At 27.5% G+C, this 16,400-nt stretch overlaps 1 protein-coding gene across 1 annotated transcript; it reads left to right on the plus strand.

Annotated features, from left to right (window-relative positions):
* The first annotated feature begins 2,142 nt into the window (after window positions 1–2,142).
* On the plus strand, window positions 2,143–4,512 carry LOC123294605 (protein dj-1beta-like). Its single transcript, XM_044875688.1, has 3 exons — window positions 2,143–2,375; window positions 3,189–3,454; window positions 3,971–4,512. Exons 1-3 carry the CDS (start codon window positions 2,243–2,245, stop codon window positions 4,274–4,276), a joined length of 705 nt encoding a protein of 234 aa, XP_044731623.1. The 5' UTR covers window positions 2,143–2,242; the 3' UTR covers window positions 4,277–4,512.
* Window positions 4,513–16,400: the final 11,888 nt, after the last annotated feature.

The following is a 16,400-nucleotide window of genomic DNA, read 5'->3' on the forward strand; positions in this document are numbered from 1 at the left end:
TTTAAAGAAACCCTCCTCATAAAAACAGGTCTGATCATTTACGAACTCAATCTCACCTTTTAAGGTCGGAGCATACTATAAAAATTTCAGCTTGATATCCATTTTTGCTTTTGAGTTATCGTGAGCACAGACGGACAGACAGAGATAAAGACAACCGGACAAATGAAGTCATAAGGTGATTTTATGAATTCGTAGTAATATTTAAGCGTTACAAACTTGAGACTAAAGTTAGTATACCTTTTTATATTTCGTATATACATGGTATAAAATACAATGGTTAATGATTATAATGATTATTAATGTTAAAGATATATCGACAAAACAGATAAATGGCCTCCTTTTGGAAAATTTGTCGAAAGAAGTCCTTTAAATGGCATTTTTCTGATATATTTTTTATGAAATTGAAATATTAATTTGAACATTAAATAACATCAAATTATTTGATATTACTTAACAGGTAACAAAGATGTGATGCAGGTTCTTTCTTTTTAATCCCGAAAAACTATAAGAGAGGTGTTATAAGTTAAGCTTGTCTGTATGTCTGTCTGGAGATTCTAAACTTAGGAACATATTTTGGTTTTTTTTTTGTGTCAACCGTAATTAAATCCAGAGTATTTTTAGCTATGTTTCAAGAAAATCTGTCATCAACACTTTTCTAGTTCTTCCACAGAGAAAAGAGATGATTACCATAAAACAACTGAGTAGATTTTCTTAAAATATAGCTTCGATAAAATTACACTTTCAAATAAAAAATCAAATTCGGTTCATCTGTTTAGGAGCTACGATGCCACAGATTAATCGGTCAGATCAGTGGACGTTATAGTTTATACCCACAGCATCTAGTAGGCAAGGGATATTTATGAAATGAAAATATAACTTAACAGACTTTGTGTCGAGGGTTTATGTAAATTTTTAATTTATATTTTTAATAGATGAAGTGTATAATGATAAAACCTATTTCGCCTAGTGTTATTTCCGTTATGAGTAAAACAAAACATATATATTCCAAAACAAATTAACATAATTGAAAATAATAACTGCATTTTATTCCACAGATTCTCTGATAGCACATAAACAGTAAAACTTTGCAAAAATAGACAATTAATTTTTTTGTAGAAATAAGAACGTAAAAATTAAGAATTTTTGAATTGTCATCCTAGACTGAAAACACGTGCCTATATCCATATTACGAAAATTAACGAAGAGAGAAGTTTAGGTAGGTAGTATTTTTTGTTATTTTGGAGGAAATTTTTCTATAAAGAATCTGTTCAAAACTAAAAATAATCCCTGATTAAAAATTTTCCAAACCAAATTTTTTGTTTGGTCATATATTTATAATTTAAAACGAAATCTATAGATTTTTTGTATCAAGTAAATAAATTTTTATTATTTTTTAACGATTTATATATGTCAGCTCATTAATGTGAAATTGTTTTCACTACTGGATTTCTATAAATAAATTTATTTCGTAACTTTTTTTTATTAACTAAATAATTTTTTTGAGTATAATATCGATAGAATAAACAGGTGAACGGATATACGAAAAGACAGGTTAGCTGAAATAGCGACATTTTACTAAGATTATTTATATACACACATAAATATTATGAGCTGATAAATTGACACTAAACAAAATACAGAGTGTTCTCTTAAAGGCCGCACTTGATTCTCTCAAAATTCGGTAGGTTCTTTCGACACAAAATCTGATAAAATTTCTGTTTTTCCAAGGATTTATACTTAATTTTTTGCATAAATGTTTTGTATACCTCTACTCAGAACAGAACAAATACATCAATGATCAGTCAGTTTCTTAAAAATTTCTGAGAGCCAGTGATTCGAACATAATTTAATTTAGTTTATCTCGAGTTAGAGACGGTCAATCGGTTTCAAATTTTTAAACTGTATTATAAAAAAAATTAGAATTTTCTGACACTAGGTATGTCCACACCTAGACAAAAACCTTAATCCCATTTTCGGTTAGAAAATATTACCTCCATATTACTATATGCATAGAGGTAAAAATAACGACGCCTTCTTCTCCAACATTATTAAAAACAAATATATGACAATTTTCATATCAAAATCCAAGACAGCTTTGCATAATTCTATTTAAAACAAATTTTGAAGATTAAACACGGTTTTGACACTATCAATGCGTACATCGTAATTCTTTTTCTATTACGAACACACACAAAAATTTCAAAAAAAAAAATATTTTAATAAAAATTGCAACTAACTAATCATGTTTACCCGAACCCTTTCTCGTTCTACTTCAGTTTTAAATACTCTTGTACGCAAACAAAATCTCATAAATAGTAAATTTGTTAACGTAAATAGTAAACTAAATGATTTCATCCCAACATGTACCAGAACATGTAAGTTACATTTAATAATTTTTTTGGAATGATTTTTGCATATTCTACATTAGCTTTTCTCAAAATTATAATTGGTTATACAGTACCAGAAATATATGTACATTTACGCAAAGAATAATAGATGAAATTCTAAGACGAAAAGTTCTCAGATGTTTTTCGATCTGACCAAGGGCATTGTTAACAATTATAAGAACTTCTCGAATAATATTAGAAAAACAAAATACAAACAAAGTTGTAGGAATAACAAATTCTACAATTTACTATCGAAACCATTTTTTTTGCCAAGATTAAGATTCACAGAAAAATTTACATAGAGGTTTTAAAATTACATTTTTTTATATTTAAAATCAGAAATCTTTCTTTTGCGAGAGTATTGATTATAATATATTGTAGGTGTCATTTAAAAAAGTATTTTTCGAATTTCGTTCCCCAAAAAGGGTGAAATAGAAGATGAAATTTTGCATGAAAATATATACAAACCCTCGTTTTTTAGATCACTACTTAAAAATTATTTCGCATAGGACATAGGCTGTATTTGATTTTCAAAAAAAAAGTTTCGCACGAAAAATGGGTGTGATATTAAGTTGTTGTATCTATTTTCTTGCCAACTACTTCGCTTATTATAAAATTTCGGTTTTCCTAATATTCGAATAATTCTTGAAATTAATAACGATGACGAAACCCTAACAAAAGTGTATTTTTCGGCCATATTAAGTAAATAAAATATTCAAAATATTCAAAATCATGATGGGGTGTATGAGAGTGTTTTGAACTTCACCAACAATTTTTCATTTTGTCCCTTTTTATTTTTAGACAGTAATTGTGGTTCACCAAAAGCAACCATATTGATTGCAAATGGATTTGAAGAAATTGAAGCTGCCGTAACATTGGAATTATTACGACGTGCTAGTATTGATGTGACATTAACCGGTCTCACTGAAGGAATAATAACTGGTTTAAATAAACTAAAAGTTACACCCGATCAAACTTTCGGTGAATGTACAACTAAAAATCCAATTGATGCCTTAATTTTAACTGGAGGAAATTGTGCAGTAGAAGCGATGAAGAAAAATGAAGACGTAAGTTTTTTTTTTTCAAATTGTTAATAACCGTTTAGTTTTTCGACTAGTTCCTAACCCGGAAACTGGGTCGAGACATCGATTCGCGAAGTCATCCAGGTTATTTGTTATTCTTCTAAAGAACATAAAAAGCGTATGTACTCCGACAAAAATTATCATTCACGTTTACTTCAAAATATAACGATTCAACGATTGTGTTTTTTATTACACAAATTCAATTTTGGCGTTTTTGTACAAACCGCGCGACAATGCCCTTTTTGGTAAACGATCAATACATAATTTTAACTGGTGAATGAATTCCTTTTGACGATTCTGTCAATCTTTCTCTCTGCGACCTTTTTTCAAAAGTTTTCAGATGAACATGTCGGTCTAAAAAATGCAGCAGGGAATTTTTCGAACACTATGACCACTTGATAACATTCATAGTAAAAAGTGGAAGTTGGATTTGGTAAAAATTTGAAACTTCCAACTCGTTTCCCTCCTCTAAAAAGCTTTAAACATTTATTTTGATTTTAGGTCATTAAACTAATCAAAAAACAAGAGGAAAGTTGTAAAATTGTTGCTGCAATTTGTACAGCACCATTACTACTTAAACACGCTTGCGTATTTCCGAAAAAATGTTTAACGTCGCATCCAAGTATTAAAGAGGAATTAGTCAAAGATTTCACGTACAAAGAGGAAGATGTTGTCATTGATGGAAAATTAATTACATCACGTGGACCTGGCACAGCACATTTGTTTGCATTAACAATGATTGTTGAATTAGTTGGTGCACAAAAAGCTAAGCAAGTTGCTGAAGCTTGCCTTTATCCACATTCATAATTATACTTTAGAATATAGTTTAATTTTTATTTAAGTTGTCATACAGTTCTCCTTCACCAAATGTCCCAAATAAAATTCTTTTCGGTTTTTATCAATTATATACGCATAGAAATTCTCATATTGATGGAATTTGGCAGGGTGAATTGTGGAACCCAAATTTTTTTTAAATCTTTACCACTTGGATGTTTTGGTTGGCTTTTCCCAATTTAATTTTAGATATTTTCGAATCTGATAAATTTTAAAGTAATTTATAGTTTTAATATAATAGTTTTATTTGTTAAAACCAAATCGAAGTATAATCCAAAAACGTGTAAAACTGTATTTTAAATTTTTTCATTCTTAATAAAAATTGCTTATAAAAAAGTGAAATATTTTTAATCAGTTTAAACATTTCACCTCTTTATTTTCAGTATATTAAGTATATAAAACATTATTCTTTCTTTGTCTGGTCGGGAAACATTCATAGTGAACAGTATATCTTGTAATTGTAGATTTTTACAACAAAATTTTGAATGAAAACTGAAGTTCAAAATGGGGAAGTATGTTAGTAACGATGTATCCTTGTAATTTAGGAGCCAGAGAACTTTCTCAAGCCGAAAAACTACACAAAACAATAAACGCGATTTTACAAGTTCTGAGAAACAAAGGTCGTTCTTGATAAATTTTATTGCAGGGGTTCTAATTTTTGTAACCATTTTTATTAAAATAAGTCCTTTAAATTTATTGCCAATAATATTTGCAATTAAATGTTTCTCTGGGTAGAAAACACTTCCGAGTGTGAACAAGAAAAATTGGAAGAAAACAAAATCTATCATCATGAAGTTCCATATCCTGTTACAGGATCTTGGAGACCACTCTATTTCATTGAATTCGGTCCATTGCGGCCGACTTTAAACTGTTGATAAATGTAAAGTTAGAGTATTTTCTAATATTCGATATCCACGTTATCCGCTTTCTACCTTTTGATACAAAGCCATCCATAAGTCACATAAGAAGACAAAATCTATAATGGAATTAAAATTTTAGAAAATTCGATTAGTTTTACTTTAAATATTAATTTTTGTTGGATCAAAAATGGTGGAAGCGCAGTTCACAATATTAAGCATAAGTACTTTCTAAGGATGTACGATCACCAAGGCAAATTTAAATAAAAAGTTTGATTTTTTTTATATGAAGTTGGAAGTTGGACATGAAGTAAGTCTAAATCAATTCTGAAAATTTTAGGGGGATTTTCCGATTATTGAAATAAATAAATAAATGAATTCAAAAGTAGGCATATTTAACATTGGTTTTATGGTAAAACGGTATATGGATATGTTTTCATAGATTTCTCCAAAACTAGTCGGAGGAAATTAAAAAACACTATATGAATTAAAGATAAAACATTAATAAATTATTGAAAATCGTTAAAAACCGTTGTGCCCGATTAATTACGAATGTATAAGCACGGTATTGGGGACAAAAATTTAAAGAAAAATATTTTTTCAATTTTGATGGTGAATTATGTTATACTTGACAATATAAGATGAAAAGTAAGAATACCTAGAATATCTAGAGTAATTTTCAAAATATCGAAAAGTGAAAAATTTGTTTAATTATTTAGCTTTTGATATTGCGAAAGCAAAGGCAGGTATCGAAAAATGTTTTTTTTTTTTTTCGTCTACATTCATGAAGCTATAACAAAAATCATCATCAAAGTTGAAAATAAGGTACAAATTTCAGCCTTAAGTAAAAATTGCCTTGGTGCATTGAAGGTGCCCATAGCCTACACCAAATTAGTTTAATTTAATCTATTCAGCCAAAATTAATACAAAAATTATTGAATTATAAAATTCCACAAAGAATATTTTGAAAGCCCTATATGACATTTTTGTGTAAAAATATTTAATCGAAAACGGTCTCTTATAATATTTTCGTCTGGAAATATCAACTAACAAGACCGGATATTTATTGATTTATATCAGTAAATAGTATTATAATATAAAATGCAACTGGATGTCATAACGTTAGAAGATGTCTCCATAATATAACACAGTATAACGACAAGAAACATAACATAGACACCATCTACAATAGATGATAAGAGTTATTGTGAAAGTGTGGAATCACACAAAACTCTCTGATGAAAAACACAATAACACAAAACTTGAATGTTGAATGAACTGTGTTATGCATACACACATACATAAACCGAATATCTCATATCGGTACACTACCAGTACACATATTGAGACACAAAAGGTGGGGGGAGAACCGTACATACACACATACACAAAAGTGTTAACTATTTCAGACACACTCGATTGGCTCATCATTATGACGTTCGATTATTATAGGGCGGTGTTGGAAGTACAGTGCCGCGCCTGTTAGGTGGAGTTATCACATTCAAATGTGTTGTAACCGAGATGGATACAACTCTAATCTTTACAGAGGAGCATATACAGCATCTCAACAACTGTGTTCACAGCATCACTTCATCTGTGTGTATATGTACCATAATTTTTTGAATCCTATCGTCGCTTCTATCATACTAAAAAACGTTACCGACGCACAAACGACGCTAGACGTCGAAAATTAAATACTCTCTCCAATATAAAAACAAAATTTTTATGCATTTACAAAAATATCTGTTGTTAATCTAGAATATGATTTTTTAAACATTAATATTTATTAAGTGATATTTTTGTTTTTAAATTAATGACATTTAATTAACATATTAATAAACCGGTTCCAAGTGATTTTATTATTGTTCTAAAAAGTGTAATTGTTCAAAATTAACAATATCACTATTATTTATTTAAAGATAAAAAATTATGTTGAATTTCTGTTTTTAAACAATTAAAAAAACAGTGATATATTCATAATTTATGGTATAATGTGATTTATGAATAATAATAGAGTTAGTGTAATTTGTGTGTGGTTTTTGTGTTATTTTGAACGTTACATGTTACATTGCTGATGTTTTTAAAAAGCAACACGAAAATAATAAATATTACAGTGAAAAATTGGTATGCTCAGTTGTTGCAATTAAGATTTTTCTGTGACTTTTGTGGAATGTTTTTAGTGAATTAATTACTTGTCTTCTAAATGTGGTTCTACTAAGGATTGTTATAAATTGTAGGTTTATTTATTTTTTTTTTTTTCGTATTTTAAAATATTTTTAGAATAATTCTGACAAATTTTAAATGTCATATAGCATGCAGACCTAAAAGACAAATTAATTGTTCAAGCAATATTTTTTTGAATTAATCGATATGTTAATTATCAAAAATGGTTTTTTCTTATAAAGTTATTAATAACAAATGTTATCTGAAGCTTCGGAAAATGGGTACAAATTGAAACTTCACACACTTATCAAGGGCTGATGACAAAACAATAATTTAATAAGTTTGTATGCTTATCTTGATCAGGATATCTAGGATTAACGATTGTATTACATACATAATTCATATAATTCTGGTGGAAGCGCAGATAATATTTCATTATATAAATTCAAAAAACTAAAAAACACATTTTTGTAGCTAGGTAAATCAAAAAGTAGAAAATAAATAATAGTTTTAAAAAAACTAAAAAAACACGCTTTTTTTAACTAGCTGAACTTAAAAGTAGAAAATAATGTTACCAATCAATATCTGTCAATAAAAATTTTACAATAATTGAGCTTATGGAAATTATTTTCTTTTTAGTTCAGCTAGGTACAAAAGCGTGTTTTTTTTTAGTTTCTAAAACTATTATTTATTCATTTAACAGTTCGTTTATATATTTTAACACTATCTATAATGGAAACCATCATGGTTTCTTAATATCCTATTTATTACACGCCGGCTGAAAACCAAGTTTGAAATTTGAGCCTGGGTTTTAGCGAAAACAATAGCTGCCCATTTAGAGAACGAGTGAATATTGTGGTGAATTAAAATTACCAATAATATTTTGAAGATCCATTATTTATCCATTTATTTATGTTCGGATAAAGAAAATTTTCATTGTTTGGAGGGAAAGCATTGCATTGCCAAATTTTTCCTATTCAACTATGATATACCTACAATACCTACATGTTAAGAACTATTGACTTTGTTTTTATAGCTTTACACGAGAATAACGAAAAAATTTCACACGTAGCTTTAGTCAAAGTTTTTTTTTCGAAACATGTAAAAATTTACTTTGTTTTGATTTAAGATTACTTTTATGTGAATAACAAAAAAGTTTTGAAATAATTTTTGCAATCCAATAGCTCGAAAAGATTTTGACCTTATGTATACAACAAATTTTTCCTGAAAAGAATCTCAGATACAATCAAAAGAACAAATATTTAAAAATTTTATAATTTTCGTTCGAAACCGAAAGTCATAGGTTGATATAAATTTTTTCCTTATTTTTGGATAAAGAATCACGAAAAAAATACTTTTTTTTAAATTTTAATGGAGCATCCTGTAAGTGAGAAATCTTTATGAATCATGTAAAAACTTGATGACGAATATAGATAATATGCTTTTGTAAATTAATTTTTCTACCTGTTGAGAAGATAAAACGATAACTGTTTAGTTTTGTACATATATATATTTATGATAAGATCTGTAATTTGAAGGGGAATTATTTTGCAAAGATAGATACATTGATAATATCGATTTCATAAAATTTTTTGAGGAAATGATAAATTCAGCATCAACACACAATTTTTTTCATTTTACTTTTATTGAAATATTTTAGTAATATGTATAATCTAATTTTCACAAATTAATGAGTTAGTGCGGACCAAATTTTACATTACATTATTCCAAATAAATATTATCCCAAAAAAAATATCAAAAATTAAAACGTAATAACTGAAAATTTATTTAATTTTCCCCGAGAAGATATTTGCCACTGATTGATTTTTTCAATCATTGCAATTGAAATGCAAGAGCTCTTTAATCTTGACACAAAATTACTTAGATATCGATTAAGTAAGCAGATAATTTTATAAACAACAAGGCTGATCCGGGAGACGTAGGCGTAGCTGATAAATTCAAGACGAGATGGCCGCGTCAATATTTTAATACCACTCAAACATATCGTCATTTTGCACCGCACCTGTCATTTTACACCGCAACTTTGTACCGTACTCCAATCCGGGCAGACATAAGATTGCAAAATTTTAATAACTCCGAGGAGGTTTTTTCGATAAGGCTGCATCACGAAACGGGCAGATAGGCAGCGACATATGTTAATTCAATCTTTATGAGACTCTCGATTTTTGTAAAACTTTAAGGGCATTAATCTCCCATCTGCTTAATGGAAAGTGGATGATTGTTGGTGTAAAGTGGCAGATAGGTCCTCACCACCTCTCTGTCTGTTGCGATCCAATCTTATTGAAAAAGCCTTCCTGGAGATTATGTTTTTGGAATCTTGGATAACTTCTAAAATATCAACGCAGCCATCTCACATGAATTTTTTCCCATACATCTCCCGGGCCATTAAATTTACCTGCATTTGGGCATTGAAGATTTTCTAGGCAATTTAAATAACTCATTAAAATTAATGAAAAGCATTTTATTTTATTTTTTAGCTATAATTATACGATTTGAATTAAAATAATTTGTTTTTGAATGAATAAATATACGAGAACCACTTTTTTTTTAAATTTTAGAAAGACTTTATTTCTTGTGTTCTAAATCTATAATAACTGTCACTGTTAAATTTTGTCATCTTGTTTTTTTAATGATTTATATCTACGTGATGATTAATTTTTTTCTAAACACGCAAGAGTTGTTTTTTGGGTATTTTTTATATGAATTTCAAAGAATTTTGTCAAGATATTGTTTGTTTGTGCTTGCATAATGAAAGTCACGCAAATCAAAATAGTGATATACGCTTCTGGCGATAAATGTAATCAAACTAAGTGTACCTACTTATTTATTAATATTTTTGGCGATAGGTTGTTACCTATCTTTGGCTGTAATGATATGTAGCTATATCATTGCAGCCAAAATCTTTTCACATGAATATATTTTAATTATCCTTACCCAAAAAAAAGTACATCTTCCTTAACACAGACAGAAAAATAATTATGTTCAAAATGGATCAAAATATTCAGGATCGAACAAATTATACATAGTTCAACATACTAATTATGAATATATCAAGTTATACTAAAGATAATAACAAATATGCATTAAAAGTTGCCTATAAAAAAATAAATACAACCCTTGACTTGATGATCTTTATTTTTCGTATTCGAGATTTGAGAAAAGTGTCGGAATAGATGGTAGATGTAACCGTTGATTGACGTTAAAATTTTTATAATCAACCAAAACCAAATTTTTTACAATTTATCAATTAGCTGGTTTTTACCATTGAACGAAATTAATTTATTCTTAACCATAATATTTACAGATGTTTATATTCAATGCTCTAAAAAGGTAAAATTTTTGTATTTTAGAACATTCAAATTAAATTTTTTTTTAATATGTAGGTACTTAGGTACGTAAGTTAAAGAACATTGCCAGCAATCAAACGGAGGCCAAAACCCGATTGTGCTTTAACGCCTTTTTGCTAATTATTTGAGTTCCTCAATTATTTCGAGAAGGTGAGTCACTTCCTTCATGTAAATGCCATTCACTACTTAACCAGCCCATTCGAAGGTATCACATACGTGTAAAATTATCAGTCATTTTGTATTCAAATTTATACAACTATTTATACAATTGCAAGAATTGAAAAAATTCAATTGCAATAAATTAAAGATTGAAATACACGTCGCTTATTCATAAATTTATTCATTTTCACTGCGCTTCCACAATTTCTTAAAATATTGATTTTAAGAAATAAATTGACTCTTGGGCTCAGAAATTTGTATTGAGCTTATAAAATTTATTAGTATTTTGTTAATAAATCCGTGTTCTTAGCATACAACAGCCGATCTTATATTTTTTTACCAAAAAGCAAATCACTATAAAATAATTTTTTAAATTTCATTCTCATATTTTGAAACACTAATAAAAAAGCACAATACACAATCTATCTTTCAGAAATAATTTTTTATTAAATAAATTATTTTAGCTCGTCTATGTCTCGACGAGTTCCTTTTATTATTTACAGCGTGAAGCAGATAAGTATGCAATTTTGAAAACGCTTTAAAACAAACATGCATCAGTCTTTGCGAAGTCTTTTTTTTATCAACCTAAAATAAATAAAAAAAAGTATGAAAATTATATATAAAATGAATTTTAAGAAAATTGTAAAAATTATATACTTTTAACTAAATCAAATTAGTTAAGTTAGTTAAGTAAGATCTGAAAACTTGTGACTTTTTTGTGAGAAGAAGAGAAACTTTACCGGAATAATCCACCACCAACAATGGTTGAAGCACCAAAAGAACAGAAGTAACAATGATTAATTTCAAATCTTGTGGAATGGGATTAATAAATTGATCGCTGGGATAATGTGTATATCTGGGTGAACGTCCTTTTATTGGAGTTATTTCATGAATCCAGTAACATTTTGTTAATTTTAGTGAATGCATTTATATTTAATAATTTTATTTATTAAAAATATTACTTTATTTAAAAATAGAATTTATAATTAAGGAGAATTGATTATTCTCTTGTTAATATAAAAATATTTTTTGTAAAGATTTTTTTATATCTATATTTTAAGATGGTAAAAAAATAATTTGGAAAGATTGATGTTTGTTATTTTTATTGCCTTTTCAAAATCAACCCACCCGATGAACACATAATGTTTTTAAATGTATTGCATTAGCCATTTTTATTAATTTTTATTGAATTACTTACTTGTCTCATAAATAAAAACGGATGAATTAAATACAGGTGACATAATGACTTTTTTTATACAAAATACATAATGCCTAACGATTGATAGTATTTGTTTTTCGATTTCCGTTATAATGGAAATTATATTGACAAAAAAATTTTACCGGCTTAGTGAACTTTAAATTTAATTTCTGTGAGTAATTGTTCGTTAGATTTAATAAGCCAGGATTCTATTGCTTTGTATCTCGATTAAAGCACATTATGGAACTATAAACTTAATATTTATGATAAATTATTATAAATATATATTTGAAAAAATCCAAAATCGCGTCCTTGATTTGATATCTAACACGCGATTATTAAATTAAACTTTCTTTCTAGTTTATGACTTATGTCCTCTAGAAAGCACCAAATTAAATTTAATGAGAAGTCACATGGCCTATAACCAGTGGACGATCAATAGGTATTGAAAAAAACACCAGATAATTTTCAATAATGTACCCATAAATAAAAACGGACCTTCATAAATAAGTAAAAGCTGTTTTGAGTTTTGAAATTTGATAAGTTTATCAAAAATATATAATGGGATTATGTATTAGTTGGTTTATTTCTTCCTGCTGCGGTTATCCCTAAACAATTTGGGAATATTTACGTTCAAAACATATTGTGGGACTCCTCTCTTTTAATAATAAATTAAATTGCTTCGTATTGTAAATTCAATATTTTTTTTTAACAATTATATTAAATAAAACTATTATTGAAATTTTTAATTAAATAATATTTTGACTGATATAGATTCATCCCGTTTGCGACATAATCTCAAATAATTTCATGTCACCAAGCAATTAGGCAGGATATAAAAATTGAAAACACTTAGTAGGTACTTGATTAACTGACGCGGGTGACACCTCCAATATTGTAAATATTATCTTTTTTTTTAATTTAATGCTATCATAATTATTTATATATTTTTCCGTTTGATTATTTTCAATAATAAAAATAATAATTTATTACAAATGGATGTTTTAAAAATAAAAAAATAAAATACACATTATTAACTATAGTTATAATAATTGTTTAATTATAAATTATTATTTATAATTAAATTAATTGTGCTGTTATTTCGCACATTTTTAATATAATATAAATAAAATAACAATAATAATAAAAAATGATTTGTTTTTTTAAACAGGAATATTTATTTATCATGTATATATTTTTTTTTTTTTTTTTTTTTTTTTTTAATTTATAGAATTTATAAATTCTTTTGAATTAAATATTTTATTTTATTATTTTTATTATTCATTTAAATTTTATATTTATTTAAATATTTCAAATAAAATTTTAATAATTATGGAATTTTAAGAAATTACAAAAATTCATTGCATTATCGTATTGTTTTCAAAACAAATTTTATGAATTTAAAATTTTCGAAATTGATTCAATTCTATTAATCCTCAGGCAATATTAGTTTTTGATTAAGTAAGTACGTCCGTTATATTCAAGTCTATAAAATCGTATTTACAATATGCGTGATATTAGCAGTCACATCGTGCTTGATGAAAATGATTTGAGAGATGAGAAATTGTTTTGCTTTTTTTTCCAACAAATCGGCCAAGCATTAATTTCTTGGTTACAAACATTCGTAATAATGCATTAGCTGTTTTTTTTTTAAACAGAAATAAAAAGAGATGCCAAAAATTGAGGTATAAGAAAAAAATAGTTAAAACACAAATTTCTCTTTTGGAGCATAGATCAGGAATTTGATACAAAAAAACATGCAAGGCAGTCTTTGGGGGCTGCCGATAGAAGTTAAAACTAAGTAACTTGGGAATTGTATAAATACACATTTATTCTCACTCAGTATACTAGCTGCTCAAAATTCATGATAAATATGGTGGGAGCGCAAATAAATACATTGGAATAGTAAGATATAATGTAATATATCATTTATGTGCGTTTCCACCATTTATTTCATGGGTTTTAATATTTTGTTGCGGAATCCTGAAAAACATTTTGTAGTGGGAAGAATTTTAAATCTTAGCCATCTTCTCATCTACTTGAATACATACACAAAATATCATTAAAATCGGTCTATCCGTTTAGGAGGAGTTCAATTACATACATACCCGATGACGGTGACGCGGGCTCCATGATTTTTGTTCACCCAAAAAGGGCTCAACGTGCCAAAAGAATTTGCACTTCAAAAATGTGCAGTTATATTAAAAAAAACAAAGTTTAACTATGTAAGCTTCCCCACATATAAGAAACTTCATACGGTAAAAGGCATTTGTATAATTTGGTTGGTTTTTGTAAACTCTTATAATTTATTAAAAATAATCCCAGCACTGGTATTCAATACTTTCTTTACAGGGTATTTTAGCAATTAACTTAGTCAATTGTTTGTTTTTACTAGTTTACTATGAGAATCTTAATATTTGCCCTAAGTTGGATCCTTACGGAAAAACAAAAATATTTACGAAAAATGATGAACGAAAAGTTGAACATTTTTTGTATGAAGAACATTGTTTACATTTAAAAGCTGTTGCTAAGTCTCTACAATGGATCGTACGCGGATCTATGGGTCATAGGTCAGATTCCATAGACCTATATTTCTCATTTAGTACGCTTTAAAATTTTAGATCGATATTTCACTTCATTTATTAGTGATGACCGACGGATAGCCGAACGGAATATGAACTAATTAAGTGATTTATGGAACACCTGTCCCAAAATTTTGCATGTAGCATTAATATTTCTAAGCGTTGCAAATTAAGAACTAAACTTAATATACTCTGAAACATTTCATATATAGGATATAATAACATCAACTAGTCTTGAATTGCGTGTACACGCAGATGGACGCCAGTAAACGTTCGTTCAGTGTATTCTTAAGTAAATAAAACAAATCAGTGTACATTTATTGCGATAATTGCCATGTAATTAGTATTAACATCGAACACTCTGACTCTGACAGCAATCAACTTTAAGAATGTAAAAACAATATACAAATCAATTATAAAGCCGATGTAGGTATAACTTAAATAATAATAATTATTAATTACTGTATGGATTGAGTTACGTTAGTAACTCAGCTGTTACGTTTTTTAATTATAAATTTGACGCCTGAGATGTATAACTAAAAACGTTGTATTTTGAAAACTTTTTGAAAAATATTTTGAAAAATAGGCACAGATCTAGAATTATTTCTAGGAGGAATACAATTTTTAAACTTTTAACACCTTAAATCCGTAATGAATAACCACTTTTGTATTGATCAATAAATTTCTATTCTTGGGTAATAACATAAACAAAGCCTAATTAATTTGGGCTTTAGAATATGCGATACTACTCGTAAATACAAATTTGAAAATTGTTGTGAAATTCTGGAAAATTCGCTAACTATCATCATCTTGTAAACCGTTAGAGAAAGAAATATCGTTGAGGGCATAAATTAAACGCAAATTTTATAGTATGTATTATATGGCAATCACATATGTGTTGTAACATGTATGGATGTATGGGAGACTATGTAAAAGTGACTTTACTTTTTTACTTACATAACGTAAAAAAACAAACGATTCCGTAATCAAAACTGTCTATACATGGCATTTAAACGATTTACTCTGTCAATTGTTTGTTTTCACTTGTTTTTAATTTTTTTTACCAATTTAGTTGACGACTATGTGGTTGACCACTAAACTAAAATTGTTTTAGATTGATATAATCAAACTTTCATTACATAAAGTTTGGTAAAAAAATACTAAGCTCGATGTTTTAGTGAGTCCTTTTAATATTTTGCTGGATTTTATGACCGTTAAAAAGTGCTAAACTTACCTAAAACCTAACTATACCTACATATTAAGAAAAATAACACAATCTATTAAAAAGAAAAAATAAAACAATAAAATTCGAAATTAATTAATTGCTGTTAACTTCATTTACTTTTCCATGCTTATGTTTTGTTGTAATAGTTCTTCTTCGTCTTCCTCGTCTACCTCGTGTACCCCGCTGCTGTTGATCACATATTGAACACAACAAACAAACAAATAAGACGATAACGATGTTCATTTATTATTTAATTTCTTAATTAAAAATAAAATTATTTAATTAAATGAAATAGGTACTTATTTACTATTACTACTGCGCCAGTACTTACCTAGGTACTAGACACGTCTAGTAAAACACTAACATGTCTATTTGACAACACATTCAACACGAGACTAAAATTAATTAACTAATATAAATATTATGTGCTTCGTTTTTAATCAAATAATAAAGACCATCTATATAATATATATAGGCTGTCAAATATGTTGATATGTTTTAAAACTAGCGATTAATTTAGGGTTGCCAAATTTTTGAAAAATTCA

This window comes from Chrysoperla carnea, chromosome 3 (assembly GCF_905475395.1).
Source record: "Chrysoperla carnea chromosome 3, inChrCarn1.1, whole genome shotgun sequence".
NCBI classification, from domain to species: domain Eukaryota; kingdom Metazoa; phylum Arthropoda; class Insecta; order Neuroptera; family Chrysopidae; genus Chrysoperla; species Chrysoperla carnea.